This window comes from Argiope bruennichi, chromosome X1, assembly GCF_947563725.1.
Source record: "Argiope bruennichi chromosome X1, qqArgBrue1.1, whole genome shotgun sequence".
Taxonomy (NCBI): Eukaryota; Metazoa; Arthropoda; class Arachnida; order Araneae; family Araneidae; genus Argiope; species Argiope bruennichi.
The window spans coordinates 36021249-36044638 of NC_079162.1; the positions used below are offsets into that span (position 1 = coordinate 36021249).

Below are 23390 nucleotides of genomic sequence, written 5' to 3' on the forward strand. Positions count from 1 at the left end.
AAAGCAATTTACAAAATTTGCTTTTAATAAATAACTGTGAGTCAAGCCAATTCTGAAAGGTTACGTATAATAAGTCTTTAAATTAAAAAAAAAAAAAAAAAAAAAGGTAAAATTAGCTTAAAACGGTAAGAATTAAATATACTGAAATAATGTTGTGAACAGTTATTTGAAACAAAGTATTATAATCAGCGAATTCATAAAAATCATTAATACTTCCATGAAAGCCATCTGAAGTAAACTGAATTGAAAAAAAAATTTTTTTTTCACGAACATTTGTGCTATTTGAAACCTACTTAGTTCGACTCCATTATAAGCTATATACTGAAAGTAACAATAAAAAGAAACAAGTATGATATCTTTTTAAGAGGAAACCCATTTAATTTAGATTTCCCATAAAGATACCCGAAGCGATCATTCATCCATCTATGTAGCAGTCCATAACTGAACAGTACTAGATCAATTTGCTATCTTTAACACAGTTTTTACCTATTGGCGAAACTGCAATCAGACTATTTACACATTCCCCATACACCTCATATTGAAGATAATAATTTGTTTGAATGAGCCATAAGCATTATTCTCCCTGTAGATAGATATAAATAATGTAATAAAGATGCGATGAATATAGCCGAGGGCTCTTCGATAAAATACTTCCCCGAAGCGAATGGCATGGCAAATACACCGAGTATTCCAAGTAATTTTTGGGTACAGAAAGAAAAGAAAGTGCTTTCCAATGTAATTAAAAATGGGGTATAGGAGGAAGCCTTTTTTCACTTTCTCATATACGGAGTATACAAAGAGAAAGTATTGCAATCGCCACAAAAGTTCGAATTCGAGATTTTGAGGAATGTCCACATAGCAGACTTCTCAGGATTCTAAAAACACATTTTGGAATTTATATTTGTCTGCAATTTAACACGATAAACATTTTGAACTAGACAGATGAAATTTAGTACATGTACTTAACTCCAAATCTGCAGATTTCTGCCAGAATTTGAATGAAATTCTCACGGAGGAAGGGTGACTGTCAAGCTGTTCGAGTACAATAACAAGAAACATAAATAGATAAAATTTGATTCAAACGTTTAGCGCTTTAATATGTGGTTCCAAACCAAATCTGTGAAAGGATTGACCGTTTGCCGATCTGTACTTCCATATGTATGTAAATGCAATAATTTAAATAAATGAAATTTTGTATGTAATCGTGTGACTACAATTGTAGTTCTATGTCAAATTTTTATTTCAGACGGTCAGAAAAAAAGGCTTCTAAAATGCATATTCGATTTTCTTGTATTTGTGAATTAATTATATGCTAGCGATTAATCATTAAAGACCACACGCCAGATTTAGTAAAAACGCCATATTCAGTAAAAGGTCAATGTTTCGCTGTTATTGCTCCTCCATGCCATGCAAATAATCACAAGAACTGTTTTCCTTTACTATACTGCGAAAGGCTCAACTCTTATAAGTGGGAACTCTGAAAATAAAATTCTGAGCACTCTTGGCATTCACAGCACATTCTAATCATCCCGTGATTTTAATTTTGGGGAGAACTCTCCTGCTGATTGGTTTTATACAAAGATTATCAGAATTCCAAATTATATAGCCACGTGATTTTGATCAGCGTAGTCGAAGAGAATTGATTAACTAACGAGGTTTTGGTGAAAGGAGTGCCGGAAATACTTTTGTTGATGCTCGATATTTTTTATAGATTCAATACAATAAGTAACGACTCTGTCTAAAAGAAAAAGTTTAAAATTTATATGATCAACTCAATAATTAAATATATGAAGCTACCATGAGCTTAATAGAGAGTTTTGCGATTAGATGACCCAAATGCTAGTGAGTTCGAGGCCCGATTAAACGGAAGATCTTTCTTGTACGTGCAAATGATTAATGGAAATATGCATAATTAATTCTGAAATCAGATAATCTGATATGCATGATAAGTTAAAAAAAATGTAACGATTAACTCAACAATAAAATATGCATGGTTGTAGTGACCTGAATGTGGAGTTTTGCGATTAGGTTTTAGGCTCGACTAAACGAAAGATTTATTCTTATATGTGCGACTGCTTCACGGTGAGTCTAACTTTGTTGGAATGCCCTCCAGTAGTATAATGTAAAAGTTTGGAGAGTGAAATGCCAATTCAGAATCTTTCTTAATATATCATCTTCTTCTTTGTTCGTAGTGTTAGCTGGTAAGCTGTAGATGTTGAATGTCGTTGACAGTACTGTTACTGTTCTTTCATTAGCGATTTGTTGTCTGCATATGTGTTGTTAATTTCGACAAGTACTGTTCTCAGTATACATCTCGGCTGCGTTTTTGTTACCAGTGCTTCGCATTTTTTGGAATATTAGAGGAATAAAACGAATTTTCACATTATTCAGCTTGCTCAGCTCTATTCATCATACACATACTAGGCAATTTCTATAACAATACAAATATTTTTACTTTTCCGGAAAACCCAAAAATGCTTGGTATCTCCAGATATAACGATGATAAGTTAATATCAGCTCTAATTTGACTATGTTTCTTTACTTATGGAATTGAAACCGGATATTTTTATATATATTTCCTTTCAAATAGCCCCTTTTATCTAAATGCTCGACAAACAGTGCCAGAATAATATCTATATGGTACATTTTTCCCCCGTGACTGTGCGCCGAAGATTTGCGTAAATAATATGTAAGGATTATCTTGTGGTACAAATGTAATATAGGACGATTTGAGGCATTTTTGTCTCGTTAATTTCTAAATCAAACATTGTAAAATGCGTTTGTCTACTATGATGCTGGGTATTTTAATTTTTATTCTGGCGTTTTAGCCCACCAACGACCTCGGAAGAATCTGGTGGATCAACGTTATAGGATATAAGATGTCCAAGGTCGAAATTAGAAATTTTGTCCGGTTCCTGCAAGACAAGGAATTGATCTCCCCAGACCGAAACCTGAATAAATTTCCGTCTTGTACCTAAGTCAAGCCTTTCTGCAGGATTTATTAACTTCAACAAAATTCCTCAACTCATACTCCCCAATGAACACTCCCTTTATCATCATAGTATTGTATATAGTTATTTTTTATGTGTACCGTATGTAAACTTGAAAAAATTTTTTCCTTCTTAATAAATATTTCTATGTATATTCTTTCAACTGACAGGGAATCTTAGAGATTCCAAGTTTGGGGATATTCTGTGGAGAAAAAAAGTCCATGTTTTATGGTACTTGCGCCACTGTACTCGCCGTTTTCGATTTACATCTGTCACAAGGGATTTTACAATTGAAGCTCTGCCCCAAATATTTTGTTCATACAATTCTATTCGAACTGTATGGGCCGACACTGGTTTCTGTAGATGTTCATTCAGCTCAGCAGTCACTTTTGCTGCTGTGGTCTTATTTCTGGTAGTCACAATCCTTCTTAATGTTCGCCTGTCTTTCGCAGTGAGTTGGGGTTTTCTTCCACAGTTCTTCCTAGCATATGTTATTTTTCAATTGATCGTTGTAGGCCGTTATGATATTCGATATGGTGCCTATTGAAACCCCAACAGCTGTGTCACTGTAGTTACATATGCACCAATCAGACGAACTCCCACTATCTGCCCTCTTTGGAATTCTGACAAATCTCTCATTTTAGCTTTAACCGAAACAAATTTAAGCATACAGTGATGCACAATACACTTGCACACACCCTTGAGACAACATAGCAACAACATAGTGCAAAAAACTGCTAGTTACGTATTTAATTTAGTCCTATACTATCACATATGGAAGAAACTGTTTTCAGCAAAGCTTTTCCATTATTTTGGATAACCCCTGCCTATTAAAATAAAAAGAAATTTAAAACAATAATAGTAGAATAGTTTAAAATGAACATTAATTTTTATGCGTTTAAATTATTTAAAAAAATTAACAACAATTGAAAGCAATATTGTATCAAAAATGAAACTGATATAAATAAAAAGATAAAATTTTAAAAGGACATTAAAATATTTCTAAAAGGCATTCATGTAAAATAATTTGCTCAGAAATTATAGCAGAAAAATGATAGATTTTCAGTTAAGTTCCAATTGACTCAACCAAGTGAATTAACTTTTGCACTTTCAAAAGTTGTCAGTATTTTTTATCTTGTCTTACATAATAAGTGCGCAACTTTTGGTCATCAGTCGTTTAAGAGAGTGGAACATACATAGATTCATACACAAGATGTATCACGAAAAACTTGTTTTGAAATTCAAAATTTGAATTCGATAAAAAAAAAAGTATTAGTCATATTGAAAAATATTTACTTTAGTTTGAATTTTATTGTTTAAGATCGTAGATTTTCAATTTAAAAAAATATAAATAGAAAGCAATTTTCCTTTTCAAGTATAAAGAATGTAAAGTTTAGAATGCTAATTAACAATAGAAAAAAAAATATGTGTCACGTATAAGTTAGATATCACTGATTAGCAGTTACATATATATATATGTGTGTGTGTGTGTGTGTGTGTGTATGTGCGTAGTCATAACTTTTATTTTTATCAAGGTCATTTTTTTCAAATTATTAAAATTTTTAATTATAATTATTATCATTTAATTATAAAATTACGATTTATTTACTAATGATGTGTATTTTAATAATATAGTTTAATATTAGGGAATGAATCTTTACTACCGTTTAAAATTATCGCTTCCGCTCACAACATTCATTTTTACTTTCTCGTATACGAAGTATAGAAAAAGTGTTATAATCATTTAAAAAAAAAAAAAAAAAAAAAAAAAATCGAACTCGAGATTTTAACGAATCTTCATGTTTTAGACCTCTCTGAGTTCGTGTCTGCCAAGACGACGACTGAAAAACTAAGCTAGATGGATAAAATTTGTTATAAGAACTTTACAGCAAATTTGCATATTTCTATCAAATTTTGAGCAAAATATATTCAGAGGAAGTCTGTCTGCCCTTCTGTTCGAACATCAGTTAACACGGTAATTACAAAACGAAGAGAGCTAGATGGATAAAATTCGGTACACAGATTTAAAATCTACAGCGCAGATATCTATCAAATTTTGAGCCACATCCCACAGTTGCTGACCGTCTGTCGGTCTGTACTTTCCGAAACGCGATAGCTCAAAAACGTAATGATTTAAATATACCACATTTGGTTAGTGACTTTTTGACTACAATGCAATTCTGCGCCAAATTTTGGTTTCATTCAGTTGGAGAAAATGTGTTTAAAAGACAAATTTGATTTTCAGATAATATTAATCGCATGCCTGGGATTGATCAACAAAAAACTTGCAAAGGATCATATGATAGATTCCGTAAAAATATTAAATTCACTCTAAAGGTTAATGTTACGGAGCTATTGTAAGCTAATACCATACAATGTGTTCTCTACCTTAACCAAGGACCACGCTTTTTTGCAAGGGGTGGAGGATAACACTTATTAGATAGCATGCGAAAAAGATTTTGGATGATCACTCCCGCTAATCAGATCTAGTCCCCGATTCGAATTTTTATTATGACTCCATTAACTTCAAAATAGGCAAATTGTCCCTCCCTACATGTTAAGAAAACGTACATAGCTACATTTGCCACATAATTGTGAGGTCATATGAATTAAAACCATGCATTCAGACTTTAAACATGACACATTATCTTATGCAGATGCTTCTAATTTTTATACATTATATAGTATATTTGTAAAGTATTTTGGAATAAACAAAGAGTGGAGCAAATAGCCAAATGATAACATACAAAAATTATTTATTTTTAAAATTATTAAGATAAAGTAATGAAAACAATTTCTTAAAGTTATTCAATGAAGTTTAAAAGTTTCGATTAATTGCAATAAGTTTTAGTACATCACAGATGTATATATTTTAAAGAAGATAAGCTTACGTACAAGTTTTATTATAAAGCTTAGATTTTATAATTTTAAACAAAGAAATGCAATAAATATGAAAAATGCAAAGTTAAGTACTTTTTCAAATGTTTATAAGACATCGAATGCTTACAATTTATGTTTATTTATTTACACAGAGAAATTAAATTAATAAATAATGTGAATACTATTTTCTTTCAAAAGCCTTCAGTGCCAGTGTGATGCTCTTATGAAAGAATTTCATAATTCACAATTCACATTCGCGAATATGTGCAAAGTTTCTTTTGGCATATATATTAAACATCATGATGCACTGGGATTTAAAAATTTGTTTTATACATTTGTACACAGGTATAAACAATAACAACATTGTTATAAAAATAAAATTAAATACCACTATTTTCAGATAAAAACTTAATAAATGCATTGATGTATAAGGTATAGATGCATTCGATAATTCATTTTACTTGCTTAAAAATATTTAAATAAATTTCATCACAATAGAAATGTTTATGCATAATTTATAAAAACATTATTTACATTTCGAATTGAGAAAGCTGCCTTTTAAATCACAGAAAGCAGCATCCAAATTCATAAAACATATAAGCGCACAAAACATTTCATTATAACTATGTGCAACATGTTTTGCAGCTTGTATACAGATTTATTCAGTCTGATATATGAATGCAAATAAAATCATCAAATTCAACTAAGTAGGACCCTTTTCAGTTAAATGATTTACAATATATTTATTAATTATCGAAAATAATATTCATATGTACTCATTAAAAACAATTGATTTTAATTGTTTTAAAAATATTTTTGATAATTATAATTTAAACTAATTATTAGATAATGACAAAAAAAAAAAAAAGGAAGAAACACTTTGTTTGAATTTTATAAATTTCTATTTAATAAAAAAAATATTTTTTGAATTTCGTATCAATAAATTTATGCAAACGAATTACAAACATATTCATTAAAAATTCATATTAATACTGAATAAAAAACCTGATATGTATATTAACATTTAAAAAAATTATCAATCTAAACGCAGGCTAAAATCTATTTATACGCCCAAAAGAAAAGAAGAAGAAGAAAAAAAAAAAAAAAGATTGAAGAAAAATTTATTCTTTTTAACAAAATTTTAAATTATATGCTTTTAAGATATTTCAAATTATTAACAAATATCATTAATGAAAAAAAAAAAAAAAATGACGAACTAAAAAAATTTACGCAGCTAAAATACTAATAATAAAATCAATAAATATCCCCACTAGCACGAAATGCCCAATAATATTATGCAGCATTCAGAATATCGAATAACACTTTGTAGATGTTGCACAGTATCTAGTGCTAATAGAGGTCTCTTGATATACATGTAATAAATCAACTTGAATATGGGATTGATAGCATTACTTAATCATATTTTCAGAAGGCAAGAGCAGACCTACAACAAATAACACAAGGCGAGGTATACAAGAATAAAGATAATGAATAAAATGATAAATTTTGCTTCAGAAATAGGTGCTCATAAGGGACGCTAAGTCAAAACGAAACTAAGACAAATTCGAAAATAGCTATTAATATAATTCTATTGAGCAAATTTTAACGTATTTCAGTGACAAATATTTTCATTTTGATATTAAAAAAAATATCTAAATCTGAAATTTGTCCCAACAAGGCAAATTTACAGTCGGTAAAAGTAAATACAATACAGACTAATTTAGACTATCCCAAAAACTTTCTGTAGTAGGAAGTTATATTTGGGAGGGACTCGTAAAATTAGAATAAATATTAATAAATCAAAATAAGAAATTAGAATAAATATTAATAAATCAAAATAAGCCTCCAGTGCATTTCTAAGAAGTACTTAAGGGACGCGATTGTAATCACATGAATGGCAAATTAATGTAACCTCTCATTAAATTTTTAAACACAGAGAAAAAAAAGTGAGCAGTCGAAATTCTCGAATTTAACAAACGTTTTAGATGTTACTAGTCTTCTTGAATTTTTAAATTTGTAGAGCAGAAGCAATGTAAAAGATGCTTTATTTAGTAAATTCAAAGTAACACTTTGTAGGGATATCAAATCTAATATTTAAAGCATATTATATATAATCTACAGTGCATTGCATTTTCATTTCAATTGGGGGAAAAAAAAAAAAAAAACTTCTATACTAAAGAACATTTCTTCGAAAAACTTTTCTTTCCTTATTTAGCATACTTTATTCCCCATTTGTATTAAACATCTTCGATCTTGCAAGAGAATTGAAGAAAACAATATACAGAATATTATATATATATCAATCCAAATTAAATCCTAATTAATTTCTTAATTTTTATCTTAATTTAACTCATATTAACTTCATTCTAAAATGGTCGCTTATTTCTTGATCCAATTCCATCTTTTTTATTTAATTAATCTTACACGAGCTCAGTAAAACTGCTTTAATCATAAGGTTCTGACGCTCCGAGTGAATGGATAAAAATTCTTAATGATTGCTACATTCTTTTAAAGATACCTAAAGTTCCCTTAACTAAACTGACACGTGTCAAAGAAATATCCATCAAAATCTCATAGTATAAAATTACCGAGAAAATAATTTCGGACTCTTTTGCTCTTGTGTCGCGATGTAGACGAACGTATTTCTGACCACTTATTCTCTGTACTCAAATTATGCCTCCCGGGATGGCATAAATCGAGTTTAAAAATTCAAAAGTGTCTTCTGTCTTCGGCCACGCATCTGCTAAAAAATATTATATTATGTTATATATATAATTAACTTTTTTCCATTTTATTTACAAACCACCGTTTTCATAACTTTAAGAGTTTGCTTCCACAAAGGTAAATAACTGGAGAGGTATCGAAATTTCTTAGCACATTTTAGCCAGATGAAATTGTTTCTCACTTTCTTCTTGATTCTAAACCTAAACACGTAACGCCTTTTATTTTATTAACAATGATTAATACCAGCTCAAAAGGATAGGATGGGAAATCAATACAAAATATTATCATGAATATGATTCCACTGCATTTGAATTTAAGAGAGGAAAGGCGAGATCCTATTTGCATCAAAAATTGAAATTTCTTTTTTACAAAACACTAACCACAGTTCTGATAACTTTTAGGGTTTAATTTTACAAAAGTGAATAACTGAAGAAGTACTGAAATTTCTTGGCACCTTTTAGACAAATGAAATTATTTGTAGCTTTCTTCTTCATTCTAAACCTAAATATGCAACGTCTTTTATTTATTAACACAAATCAATGCCAACTCAAATGGATTGAACGGGAAATTGATGCAAAGTATCATCACAAATATGATTCCACTGCATTTAGAATCAATTTGAACAGAACATCGTTTTAACCATAAATGGCGCCTTCTGTTTAATGAAACGATATTTAAGACAAAAGTTCGTTAACTCCACAGAGCCTTTTCTATAGCTCTGGATGCACATTTGCTGGAGTCGTGGCCCTCGAATTTTTTTACATACCGTCAATTTAAATTGCTACTGATTATATAAAGCCAAGAAAAAACCAATAAAAAAAAAAAAAGAAGAAGAAGATATGCATGCTACGTTTTCCTGTAACTATATGATTCTTTGACGGAATGTTTTAAAATTAGATTGAAGAATCTATCACAGAATCAAAATTAACTCATCTTAAATGAACATACAAAAATTAATCATTGAAAAAGGCATTTTGTGAATGATAATAATTGCAAGTATTTGTGAAACAGGTTTAATATATATTACATGTGATACAAAGGTTATTTATAAAGTTGGAGAATCGCAAGAAATATTTCCTCATCTTTTCACAAAAGTGCCATTTTATATTGCCAAGGCAAAATTCTATTTTTCGAAACCAACTTAATTGCATTTCTTAATCTTAAATTGTATCATACTACATTTTTTAGAACAGATACCGAATGTGTTCTTCATTCATTGTTGTATCAGAGACTTCCTTCTTTCAGAGACATAAATAAACTATTCGGGTCAATTCTATTCTATAGAATAAACGGGTTAACTAACTATGCAGCTAATTTTGAGAGAAACCTTGAAACAAAAAGGAAAAGTAAATATTTGAAAATGAATAGAGATAAATGCCTTAGTTCCCCCTCCCCCACTTTCAATTTATATTTGTACAAAGAAAAAAATAATTGTAGAAATGATCTCTACTCAATTTAATGCTTAGATATCAGCAATTGATGTCTGCAAGGACATGGCACATTTTTTTTAAATCTCCCTCTTATGAAAGAATATCCTTCTGTTCATACATAATTTTCTGTTCTCCAAATTTTTAGTACCTTTCCCCTACATAATATACTATGAATATGAATGCACCATTTGTATAATAAAAAGGGATTCCATAAAATATTCTTAATTAACAGCAAAATAATAATTAGATTATAATATGGAATACTGAACTAGCATTGATTTTATTACTGTCCTTTGGATTTTTGTCACATATTTTGCTATTTTGAACCAGTCTTAAGATGAGAAGAATACACTTGAATCATTATCTTGTTCTCTAAATTTTTATATTATTATGATAAGAGAATGTATTTGGGTTGCAAAACAAACCAAATAATGCTACAGAAGTATATTATAAAATTATTAAAATATCTATATTCTACTCCTTTTTTAAATAAATTATATAATCAGCATTATTTGCTTTTAATGTGGAAGAGTTGTTTTAGTTTGAATAAAAATAGCAAGAAATCCTATAAATTGAAAAGCAAATTGTGAATTTTGGTACAACTGTATTAAAATAAGAATAAATTCTCTTTAGTTCTGCAATGGAAGGTGACATAACTAAACTACTATCGCATTAAGTTACACTAAGAGTTTTTTAAAAAATAGTTATACAAATATTTTTAAAATTTCTTAAGAAACAAAGGCCCCTTCAGGTTTCAAAATGGTCATGGTACGGTAATTTTCAAGTCTCAGCTCTTAACGCATTCACATAAAAACAAAATGCTCCATTTTTTTTTTTTTTTCGCATTAAGAGTGATTTAAAGTTTTAAAATATCCGGTTGGTTAAAATTTTATACTTACGTAGCCAAGGTCGTAAGTGCATTCACACGTTTTGCACTAAATAATTCAACGCCGAGGAAAAATGGTACATAGGATAGTAATTTCATTTATCTCCCTAAACATATTTGTCAAATTGAATGTAATGCATACAAAAATATTTTATCTTCACATTGCCGCTTTTCCAAGTTCGAGCCATCGATACCCCATTTATTCTAAAAATAACGTTAATGTCCCAAATTCGACTTCTCTCTCCCCCCTCTGAATTTCTAAAATAATTCAAACAACACGATTTTTAACAGAATTCGAGGAAGCACATCTCTCTTAATTATAAAGCCAAGATTTCCAGTTGGGCCATTCCAGCTTCTCTTATAGTATTGTAACAGATTTTAGAATTCCTTTTTTTCGCGCAGATTAGCACATTCGTTCAACAGATTGCATTAGTATTGCCGATAGTATCAAGCATTATTATGGGTATCACTCAACACACTGTATGAAAAATCAAAAATAACTTATACAACCTTTCCTAATTCCTGCATAGCAGGCATTTCAATGCCCAAAAGAAATTTCACGGAAAAGAGCTTTAAAAAAAAAAAAAACACCTTTTTCCCCCCACCATTATACTCATACCAATCCAAAATCTTGCACAAATGCTAATGATTACAATGTACTTTTTTTCCCAGTAAGATTAGAAACACAAATTTTTGGAAAAGTCTTTCACTCTCAAGCAACTTTTCAATGGAATTCTGCATAGTCTTTACAATCTGGCTGCGGAAACCCAGATGAAACAAGTCTGGTAACTCGTATACTGCCTTTAATAATAAATCCTTCCACAAAAAACAATTTTAAAAAAATTAGTAAATATATATAAAAAAAAAAGAGCTATAATCTTCAATTCAGTTGAGATTGTTTAAGAAAATCATAATGCTGTAAGACCTACTTAAAATCTGATTACAGTAATTATTTAAATAAAAATTGCAAATTAAAAAAATATAAAACAAAATATTACAACATGTCTGAATGTAAGCAAGCTTATTCAGGTCAGAAGTTTCGGGGATGAGAGATTTCATCGGGGGTAGTACAGACATCCGGCTAATTTTATAAATTACTCATTATACACAATTACAATAACATTACATATTATCCAGAGTATAAAGTTCAGAAATACGTACACATAACTTTTGGAGTTTACACTAAAAATAAAATCAAAAAGAAATGGGGGGAAGAAAAACCCAAATTCTATCCCATATAAACTCCATTAAATAAATTTCATATACAATTAAATTTAGAAAATTCTTCGCACATTTAAAAGTAGAAAATTTATGAATAAATGGAGATGAAAACAAGAGGTGATACAAATATTCAAAGAAGACTGAAATTACAATCACACTTATAATATTTTTACAAATATTTAGATATTTTTCATTCTTATGATTTTCAGTTTCATTTTCTTATAATGTTTTTAAGACTCAAACTTGCCTTTAAACCTAAGGATTTTTTGGCAATTTGGAAATGCAGAAGAGAAAATGCGAAATAAGTATAAAAATTGTACAGGATGAAATTACTTTTTAAATTTTTATTATATTTCTTAATTTATTATAATTAATATTGAATCTTATATTAGAATTTACCTCAAATTCAGATAGTGCTTCCCATATAGAATAAAAATATAATTAATCAATTGATAATTCAATTCTGAAAATATTATTTAATCATTGGGAGTACATCACTATACAAATTAGAAAAACTTTCATAACCAGCAACTTAGGAAGACAGTGACTTATCAATCATATAATCCTACTTTTGCAAAGATGTAAGAAATAAAAAGCATATAAAAAATCGTATTTTATAAACACTTCATTAATACTCGAAGCAGCATATATATTATTTTAACACTTTGGATCTTTCTGCAATGCAATTAAAGAATAAGGTCACATGAATTCTTTACTATAATTTTTCGGAAAAACAATGACAATGAAATTGACAATATACTGATCAAATTCTGATATTCAAACATACATTAAAAAGAATTACAAAAAATTATTATGGCAAAACTAACTTCACATTACTAATCCATAAATGTAATACTTTGAAGTAATTTGTCAAATTCTTTTACTGTATTAATATTGTCTGATAGGCTATGCATAAAACAAATTGCATTTAAGTCTGGAAATAAAGTTTATTGTCCCAAAAGAAAGAAAAATCGTGACTTAGTTTAAGGAATCGGAATAATAAGACGTTAATCAAAAATAAGTTTTTTTTTTTTTTTTTTGCACTAAATTTCCTGTCAGGAAGAGAATGATATTTGCAAGCTAAAGAATACTTGGTTTTTAAATGTAAGTTTTCATTCATTCATTTTGAAACAGTGAATTTATCCTAACAATTTTCAGTTTTAAGAAACTCCCACAACTCAAATCATTTTATTATTTTGCGTGAAAATTCGTAATTAATTCTTTCTTTTATTAAGATCAGTAGATACCATGGAAAGGCAAACAAGCATGTGCAAATGGGATTCGCTACCCCTCCCCCAGCAAAAAATTAAATATCAGAACTAAAAATTGAATTTGGGAGTATAGTCCCAAATAGTAGACTTCTCAAATCAGCATCCAAATACATTTAGATGTTGATAGAAAGTTAAAACAATTCTTTCCCTAACAATTAATTCATAAGACAACCCTCACATCTTAATTCAATCAATGAAAAGGTAATACCATTGTAGCTATATATTAACAGAACGTAAATTACTAGGTCAGAGACCAAAATGAAATATGGACAAGAAAATGGCAAGCAGAACAAGACAGCCCACTGACATTAATAAAATGAATTTACAAAAAAAGAATTTTATCAAACAAGTGATTGGTGAAACAAAAGTCCCCTACTTCTCTAGCTGAAGTATAAATCAGCAAGCAAATGTTAAACTATTGATTACAGAATATTAAATTAGTGAAGGAAGAAGAATTATAGAATGAATGAATATTGTAATGTTAAAAGAAACAACTCCTGTAATCCTACATAATCAAAAGTTAGTATATAAGATTCAAGCACATTAAGAACTGTTAGAAAATATCTTGAAAAAAATTATCTCAGAAGTAAAACATTTTTAAATCTTTTTATTTTTCCTTTACAAAAAAAAAAAAAAAAAAACTTATCTAAATTCACTAAGAATATTTCTTTATAGAAATTCAAAGCATTTTAGCTTTAGTTTTTACAATAACATAAAAGACTAGTTTAAAGTAGGACTATATAGCACAAAACTTCAAACATTAGTTTAAGAACACAACCAAGATTCACCTAACAAGAAGAAAGGAATGCAACTGAATCTTTCAAAGGAGGGTGTATATATACAGATGATTTCTATGCAGCAACTCATATCTAGTTCAATCTGCAAATATGTAAAAAGCTGCTAGAGAGAGAGAGAGAGAGAGAGAGAGAGAGAGAGAGAAAATAATAAATATGTGTGTTCAAAACGGGCTACAAATTTCTTGCAGACTGGAATAAAAGAATCATAAATAAGCCCAAATTCCCTTTTCCAGGGGTGTTTGTGGGACCCCAAAAAATCCCCGGAAACTTTTACGGACTTACTACCGACATTTTGGAGTTTCGAGAAGGGGGGGGGGAGAAATGAAAAATTACGATGAAGTATTGAATGACCTAATTATAAAAGTTCAATGAATTACTTTTTTTGCAAAATTAAGACCTTTGAACCCAGGTCACGTGATCGCACATCTGGTCGAACGAAGTCTCTCCCTTTTTTTTCTGCCGCGCCTACTTGCCGAAAAGAATCCAGAAGAGAATGTCCGAGAACCGGGGGAATGAGTCATAACTCGCAATAAGGAAAGAACAAAAAAGAAGTTTTTTCCCCCTTTTCACGCATTATCACTGCCTTTGGAGAAAGAAAGGAAAAGTTTTCACCACACACACTGACCTTGCGTTTTCTGCTTTCAAAGCAAACAAAATTACCCAGATCAAAATAAATAATTCATTATTATTCCTACTTCCTTTTGAACGACGATCCCCGGAATTTCCGGGTATCGAAGTTCAAAATCCCCGGAATTCCGGGGTTTCCCCGGAGCACAAACACCCCTGCTTTTCCAAATTTTTAATAGTTGCTTAATGAAAGAAATAACCACACCCCCTTTCAATTCTCTCAATTGAAGATTTAAGATGAATTATTATTATCCATAATTTTAAGATGTTAATGATGCATTTAAATTACAATAGGTTTTATCCTGTAATCAACAAAAAATATTTTATGTTTAAACGAGAAAAATATTTAAAAAAAAATAAAATAAATGAAAATATTTCAATTATGTAAATTAGCACACTTAAGAACAAATAAAAAAAAAAAAAAAAAAAAAAATTCTAAAGTTTTCTTGACTATACTGCAGATTTGAAAAGAAATCACTTCCAAAACCAAAATAGCTATCTGTAGATTTTTGCTTCCTTCTTCCTAGATAAAGCCACAACCAGAATCAAACAAAACAATTCACAGTTCTTGAAATAAACATTTATTTTCAATCTAGTTCATTTCTGAATAGTAAAAAAATGCTTTATTTTTTTATCACAATTCAATAAAAAGCTTCCAAATTTTTGAAGAAACACCAGAAGTGTAGAAAATTAGAGAACACTATTTTCTACACTTTAATTTTACAAAAAATTTACATCCAATGATGAAAAATATTTTTGAAAATACATAAAATATTTGTCTACTGAAAAACTATCAAATAATGGCATTTCAAAAATCAGAAGGATGTAACATTCTTAATATTGAACATTTAAAAATATTAATTCTTAACTCTTTGAAATAAGCAAGTGAGAAAAAGGAAGACATTTTACAGTTAAAATTTCTTTGTAAGCCTATTACTAGTATTTACCTAAAGGTACTTTGAGCCCAAGCTTTTAGAGTTAATTCAAAAAGGCAACTGGTGAAAACATGATTTGTAATAAGTAATATATAGTTAACTGAGCATCTAAACAAAACTTAGTTTTAATGTTGCAATTACAATCTTGTTTTATACCCCCCTGGGGGTACCTCAGATATGGGGATGAGTAGCTTCCGGTATGGTGGTTGGTTCTCGCCGCCCTGGTGAAGAAAGAAATTGTATGGAGTTCGCCATACCCCTACCGATGACAGATGTGCCTTCTATGGGAATGGTTGTACCGTGATCAATGATGACCCTTGGAACTTGAACATAGTTCTCACCTATGGTATCACGACGTTCTGGTGATTCAGAACTTTCGGAGCAGTCGTTTGTGATTATGACCTTGGTTTTAAATGAGATAATTAATGATATTGGGACTTTTTCCTTAAGTAATAAAAATTAAAGGGAAAATCTGCAGAGTAGAATTATTCCAGAGTCCAATATTAGGAGAATTTATAATCCGGAATAAAATAGAACAATGGAATGTTTTTTCTTGCAGTCAAAAAAAGAATTTGCCAGAATTTCTCTTTCCATGAACTATTTACAGCAAAGAAAGTGAATAAAAAGTCGGGGTAACCAACCGAAATTTCCAATTTTTGGATATAAAAGCAGGAATTCATGCTATTTTATTAAAGATTCATAAACATTTTACAGGGTGCTTTGCTTCCATCAGATTGCCTTCTTTTGGTATTAGCTCCTTGAATCATGTATGCATACTATTTAAAACTAATTTGGATCCAGTTCATTTATAACACAACCAAATAAATTGATTTTTGCCTTCTACATTATAACTCAGCAACAATAAATTGTTAAAAGTTCCAAGTCTCAATAATTTGATGTACAGATGCATAAACTGACAGCAGTGTTTTTTTTTTTAAAAAAATCATTTAAACAGGACAGACTTACAACAGAAAAACCCATTAAGTAATTTGCTTGGATGCGTCTTGTCACTTAAAAATTAACATATTACTAATTTAGATACAGTTAAAACACGAAAAAAATTAATAATAATTCGAAATTAAAATTTTAGTTAAGGATGCCAAAAGTAAATCTAAATGGTGGCTTATAACATATTACAAATAGAACATTTAAATATCAAGTTACTTTCTGTACTATCTAAATGATTCAGACTCTTCTCAATAACATGATAGATTTCACACAATGTGCTTAAACTTTTAAAAATTCAACATTTTAATAAAAGCTGGGTCAAACAGAATGGTGTTGGTCTTTCACATCGATGTTCTTGATCAATCCTTGGTCAAGTTAATAAATTTACGAGATATGAATAATCATCTAAGCACAATCTTATTTACATAGGATACTACAAAAGTTAAATATCCGAATCAAAATTAAACTTACTGAAGAGCTTAAAAATCTTAAAAGTAAACCTCGTATTCTGGTGGGAAAAAACACATGCGAAATAAAAACAATAGGGGGTGACCACTTGTAGGGTCATTATGCTCAATTGAAAGTGGCCGATCATGCAAATATCCTAACACAAAGAAAAAGTCTCATTAAGAAAATATATATATTTCTAATCGCTATAGGAATGCACTCATACTTTGCAGCAATGAAATATATTTTCCGAAATCAAATATAAGAAGTTAATTTTTTAAATGAATGTAATCAATTTAAATTTCTGATATATTCAATTTCTTGTGTTCTACTGCTGTTACTGGAAGATGGACTCAATACATAATAGGATATTTTCAACCTTAAGTCACAAAGAATACTTTCTTGACTTAAAGTCAGTATGAGTAATATTAGGCTTTCCCCTATGCGTTACTGGCCTAAAGCTTAAGATGAGATTCATGATGCACGAAATTCGAGATATGACATTTTTAAAATGCTTTTTAAACTTTGATGACATGTAGAAAATTCTTCAAAGATGATGCTTAAATAAAAGGAATAATTTTTAAAAATGTAAAACCTGAGGTTTCTTCACTTTTTTTTTTTTTTTTACTTAGCATGCATACACCATCTTTATGTTCTAATATAAAAAAATTCCAAATTAAACAAATCTTTCAATTAATAAAATGAAATTTCTATTAAAAACAAAGCTATCAATAGCTTTCCATAATAAACATGCATTCAATTCAATTGACCTCGAACAGATTTCAACACAAAAGTTGAATTTTTATTGCATATTTTATTTATTGCAATTCGAATTATTTCTTTTATTGCAATTCGAATTATTTATTTTATTGCAATTCGAGATATGACATTTTAAAATGCTATTTAAACTTTGATGACATGTAGAAAATTCTTCAAAGATGATGCTTAAATAAAAGAAATAATTTTTGAAAATGTAAAACCTGAGGTTTCTTCACTTTTTTTTTTATACTTAGCATGCATACACCATCTCTATGTTCTAATATAAAAAATTTCTAAATTAAACAAATCTTTCAATCAATAAAATGAAATTTCTATTAAAAACAAAGCTATCAATAGCTTTCCATAATAAACATGCATTCAATTCAATTGACCTCGAACAGATTTCAACACAAAAGTTGAATTTTTATTGCAAAATTATTCAATTCATAAGCAGCAAAGAATCGTGACATTGACTAAAAAGCTGCAAATATTTCAAAAAGAATACTCAAACACGAATCAGTAAATTCTTCGATTTACTAGTAAAAAGCACAAAATTCCACAAAATAATGATTGATTAAAAACATTGATAGAATTTCGTAATGACACAATGCATTAAGTCTACATAATAAACAAAAAGAAAATATGACATACTCAAACTAAATATTGATGTTTTTTATACTACAATAATTAAACAATATTCCGATTGGATGAGATAAAATTGATTTTTCATGTTTTATGTTATATTCGTTTATACACTTGAAATAACAAAGAATTGCGACTAAATTGAAAAACTTTTACATTCCTAGTTAACATTATTTTGGACTGGTTACATAAAAGTATGTCTTCTATAATAAGCAGACGGTATAATAAAAATTTAACGAAACCCAGTCTCGAAAACAATACAAAAATGTACATAGAAAAGTATGGTACTGTAGTGTAGTAAATTTTCAAATAATTTAAACTGATAGTTCTGAAAGCGGAACGACAATTTCCTAGATAATCTAAATGACAACGAAATTCGTTGAGAAGTGGGAGTACTTTTCTATCTATGCAAACTTTAGCTGTAATATTTATAGTAATCAAAATGTTCTAAAATCAATTCACAATGTAACATACTACGTGCAAAGACCATCAGTCAATTATGTAGTTCTAACTAGCCGATTTTCAGACGAAAATACAAATATAATGTTGACTGCATGAGCAGTAGGGTGGAACGAAAATGGCCTTAAAGAAATATATTTTTATATAGATTTTAGTTTTGCAATAGTGCGGAAAAGCTGCCTTTAGGTTCAAAAACAATTTTTAAAAATTTTGTTGCAACAGTACATTATTTTGAAATGCCGCAAATAGCTTGAAATTTGTAAAACAAATTGAAAATTTATGAATTTTGATAAAATATTTTTATTAATTTTTCGTTCATATAATGTTACAAAATATGATTTTAAACACATATATAAGCATTACAACTGAGAAAAAGTATTAATTACAAAGCATAATAATAAAAAATATTATGTATAATAAAAGTATAGTAATAAAATATATTAATATATGTCAAATTTTGCGTTTCTTACTTCTGTATCCTTAATGATTACAAATGTTACAGCTGCAAAATGTTTGTTTCTACTTCATTGCCACATTAAGCTGTTTTTTTTTTAAATTAAATTTTGGCATATTCACACGCGAGTCAATTTTTGCTCTTATGCATTCTTCGTTTGTGACTGAACCACAGACATTTCGAGCCGATGCGGATACCAGTTTCACAGCTCTTCCCACAGCTTGCATGCGACAAGGAAGCCTCAGAAAATCGATAACCGATCCCCCTATACTATTTGGTTCAGCTTCAGATGTCTTCTGTATAAAGTCTTTGAGAAAGTCACTTGAAATATGTTTTAGCGGGGGGGGGGGGGGGGGGCTCAGTTACGTCGTTTTCAGGCCATGAGATCATGTCGATGTAATCCTTTGCATCGAAGTTTATCGTTGGAACTTTCAACTTCCCTGGACTGTATCCATTTGGAACTTAAAACTTGAAAAACTGAAAGTAAAAACTCTGTCTTTACTTTCAGCTCTTGCTTTTAAAACACGTCGTAAACCAAGTTCTCTTTGAATTTTAAGTTCATCACTTAACATGGACAAAAAGATATTTTCTGAACAGCAAAGTACCCATTTCTTTGTATAATCTGATCTATAACGTTCTTGAGATCGTCAGAGAGATAGCTTGAATATGAGAGAAGGTTAAAAAAAAAAAAAATGTTTGAAATCATAAGTACCTGAAAGGTAACTTAAACCACACAGGCACCTGGTAGTTTTATCTCTTCTTGTCTATTTGATGGAACTGGTTGGTTTACCTCTTTTTATAAAGAACACTGTTGTTCTTCAGCGTTGTCATTATCACCAGTAATCGTTTCTGATGCACTAGTTTTTTTTTCTTCTTTTGTCCGTTCTTGATTAAACTCGACTATTCTCTGTAGTGTCTTTACTCTTTCTTCCCCAAAACGCATGCGTTGTAGCTATATCAATATTACCAATAACCATTTCCCTGTTAGATCCTTGATCGTTTACAACCTTTTATTCCATAACTGGCTCTTTTTTTCTTTTATACAAGTCAGAAATAACAAATAAACGTCTAGTTTCTTCTCTAAATTATTTGAGGTTGGAATCAATGTTATCTGAACATTTTTCTGCTTTTAAATTCCAGTATTTAAGCTTTTACCGTTTGTGAAATTCTTTTGCTAGAAGCAACGGGAATAGAAGCTCTTGATCATATTTGTTCCATTATTGGAACTAAAGTGTCACATTTCGCTTACAGAAAAATCCTTCATTGAAGCAATTTTCAGGTTATGCCTAGTATAACAGTATTACTAGATTCGTATGTAGTGAATTTAACTTAAAACAAATCACTAAATTTCCCAAAGATGGAGCACTCCGATATTTGTATTGTTTTCATTCATTTAGATTGAGCAATATTTACTCACAGCAAAGCACACAAACTAACAAATCAACTACCTTAATCAGTTACACAATAGACGGAGCAGAGATGCCAACTCAACTGAAATCGGCAAAGTTAGTGATTTGAAACACGCTCTGCCCTTGTCACCGGACGCAGACAAATCTCCGCCTTACCTCAATAACAACGGCTCCGACGACGACTCAGTTCCATGCCAGTGCAATAGTAAAACTATTTTTATGCTTTTACTCATATGACAACGCTTATTTAAAGCTTTTTATTTCATAATCGAGGAACGCGAAAATCCTTAAAAATCTGCAAAAAGGATTTTTTTAAAAATGAACTTGAACGTCGTTGCGGCACCTCAAGATTAATATTTTTTTTTAATAATTTTGTTATTTATCTTATCTATACCAAAAGGCAACTTTACCACGCGATTACAAATTAAAAATAAAAAGTTGATTTTTTTTTCGCTCCACTCTAATGAGCAGTCTTTCAAACGTATTCAAATTGAGCAACAACCTGACTATATATTTAAAAAATAATACTTCACTAAAAATTGCAAAATAATTCTTAACAATTCTGAATTATAATGGGGCTACCAGGTATTGGTGGTACACACACACAAAAGGTAAACATCTTTGTAGCTTTAAGATCCTTTACTTCTCAGTGGAACATACTTACCGGGTAGATAATCAAAAGGGGAGGGAAAGAGGGGGGGGGGAGATGCATTTTTCGATTTTACAAAGTGTTTGAAGGGAAAAAAAAAAAAAAAAAAAACGAACTTATGATCTGCTTTTTACTGTCGGAGAGGTTTATGAAGCGATTTAAAATGAAGAGTCTGTTGATTTAAAGACTATTTAAGAAAAATCCAAGTAAGATATACGAAAAGGAAGTAAAACGTGCAGCAGTGTAATTAAGAAAATATAAGACAAAAATCGAAAACTATATTTATTATTTAAAATGTTACAGGAATAATGAATCCAGCAGAATTAAATTACTGCCAAATGAGTCGTCAAATACATATTCAGAAAGACTATTAAAATTTTAAATGTTTCTTCACGTATCGACGTAAAAAGTCGTAGACTCGCCATATTTTAATTACTTGCACATACAGAAAAAAAAAAAAAAAATCTTAAACACTTGTTTACCATTAAACAAATATGCAATATTGGAGCTTAATTTTGAGCCACCATACAGAAATGCACTCTCATTAAGAAAACTAGGGTGGGATGAGGGGTATCAAGTAGAGTAAACCAATTTCCCATGAATTTTAAATGAAGGAGGATAAGACAAAAATACTCAACATAAGCTCATTTGTTTATGGAACCTAATAGGAACGAAGACTCTTAAGGCTAGAATTATAATGTCTTATAGCCACAAAATATTTTATCATTCATCCCGGCTTATATTGGTATTGAGCAAATCTCTGAAAAGACATGAAGTGCATCTATGAACAACTTAAATTATATGAAAATTCACATCCTAAAACAATATACATGGTCGCAAAATAGTTTCATGTATATACATAAAATAAATAAAGCCAACTCTAATGTCATACAAGTAAATCCCTTTTTCACCACGGTCATATATTTTAATATGTTGTAAATAAAATTTTGAATAAATACAAAGAATAAATTATTTTTTCCCCTCTCCTTCAAGAGTACCAGTATTTTCATAAGAGCATTTGGCACAAACACTTTTACTTGATTTTTGAACTGTTATATAAATTAAAAAAATGTTGCTAAAAAGTAAAAAGATACCTCTTCTTTTAGGCCAAATTTCTTTGTGCTCTATGTCAGATCAAGTAAGCCAATAAAATAGTGATGTATAATAATAATAATAATCAATGCTAATTCATGAAATAATGATGATGATAAGTATTGCAATGTGGTTCTATCTTTAAAGTAACATCCATGTTACAGAAAATAGTGCAAACAGTAGAATGATATATAAATATTCTGTGTGCATTTATGTTCCAGAACTACATAATGCACTTGTAAGCCTCAATACTTTGCAGTTGTCTTTAAAATCATGGAAGATATATATTTCAATCACTGGGGATAGATGACCAGCACAGAATTTCAGTTCGTTTTCAATGGAAAAATTTCTATCTCTATCTTATGTTCTTCAAAACTTAAAGCCATCTGTAGGTATAGCTGCATTGGGATCAAATTGATAACCTTGATCTGATGACTGAGGCATTAAAGCTGGATCTTCATCTCCTTGCTGAAAAATTGCAAAATTAAGAAATTTTAACTGCAACTTCTTAGCAACATTAAGAATATTTAACAGTATCACATTTTATTTATATATCACAAATAATAATAATAAATGCGTGTGTATTGGTGTGGACGCTCAACAGGACAGAATGTCAGGCTACAGATTCCGAATTCGGCACAGATATACCTTGGAGCGTGGAAATGCGCACCTCAGAAGGAATTTTTAGAAATTTTAATATTTAAAAAAAAAAAAATCAAGCGACATTCTGACGTTATTCCGTGATAATTCCTAAATATATTACAGAATGG

General features: G+C 29.7%; 1 protein-coding gene across 1 annotated transcript in view; it reads right to left on the bottom strand.

The window, feature by feature from the left end:
* Positions 1 to 19812: 19812 nt before the first annotated feature.
* The window catches only part of LOC129958149 (importin subunit alpha-3-like), a 62195-nt gene continuing 58617 nt past the window's right edge, over positions 19813 to 23390 (bottom strand). The window contains exon 13 of the mRNA XM_056070374.1: positions 19813 to 23088. Coding sequence (XP_055926349.1) covers positions 22990 to 23088 — 99 coding nt within the window. The 3' untranslated portion in view covers positions 19813 to 22989. The remainder of the gene's footprint in view (positions 23089 to 23390) is intronic.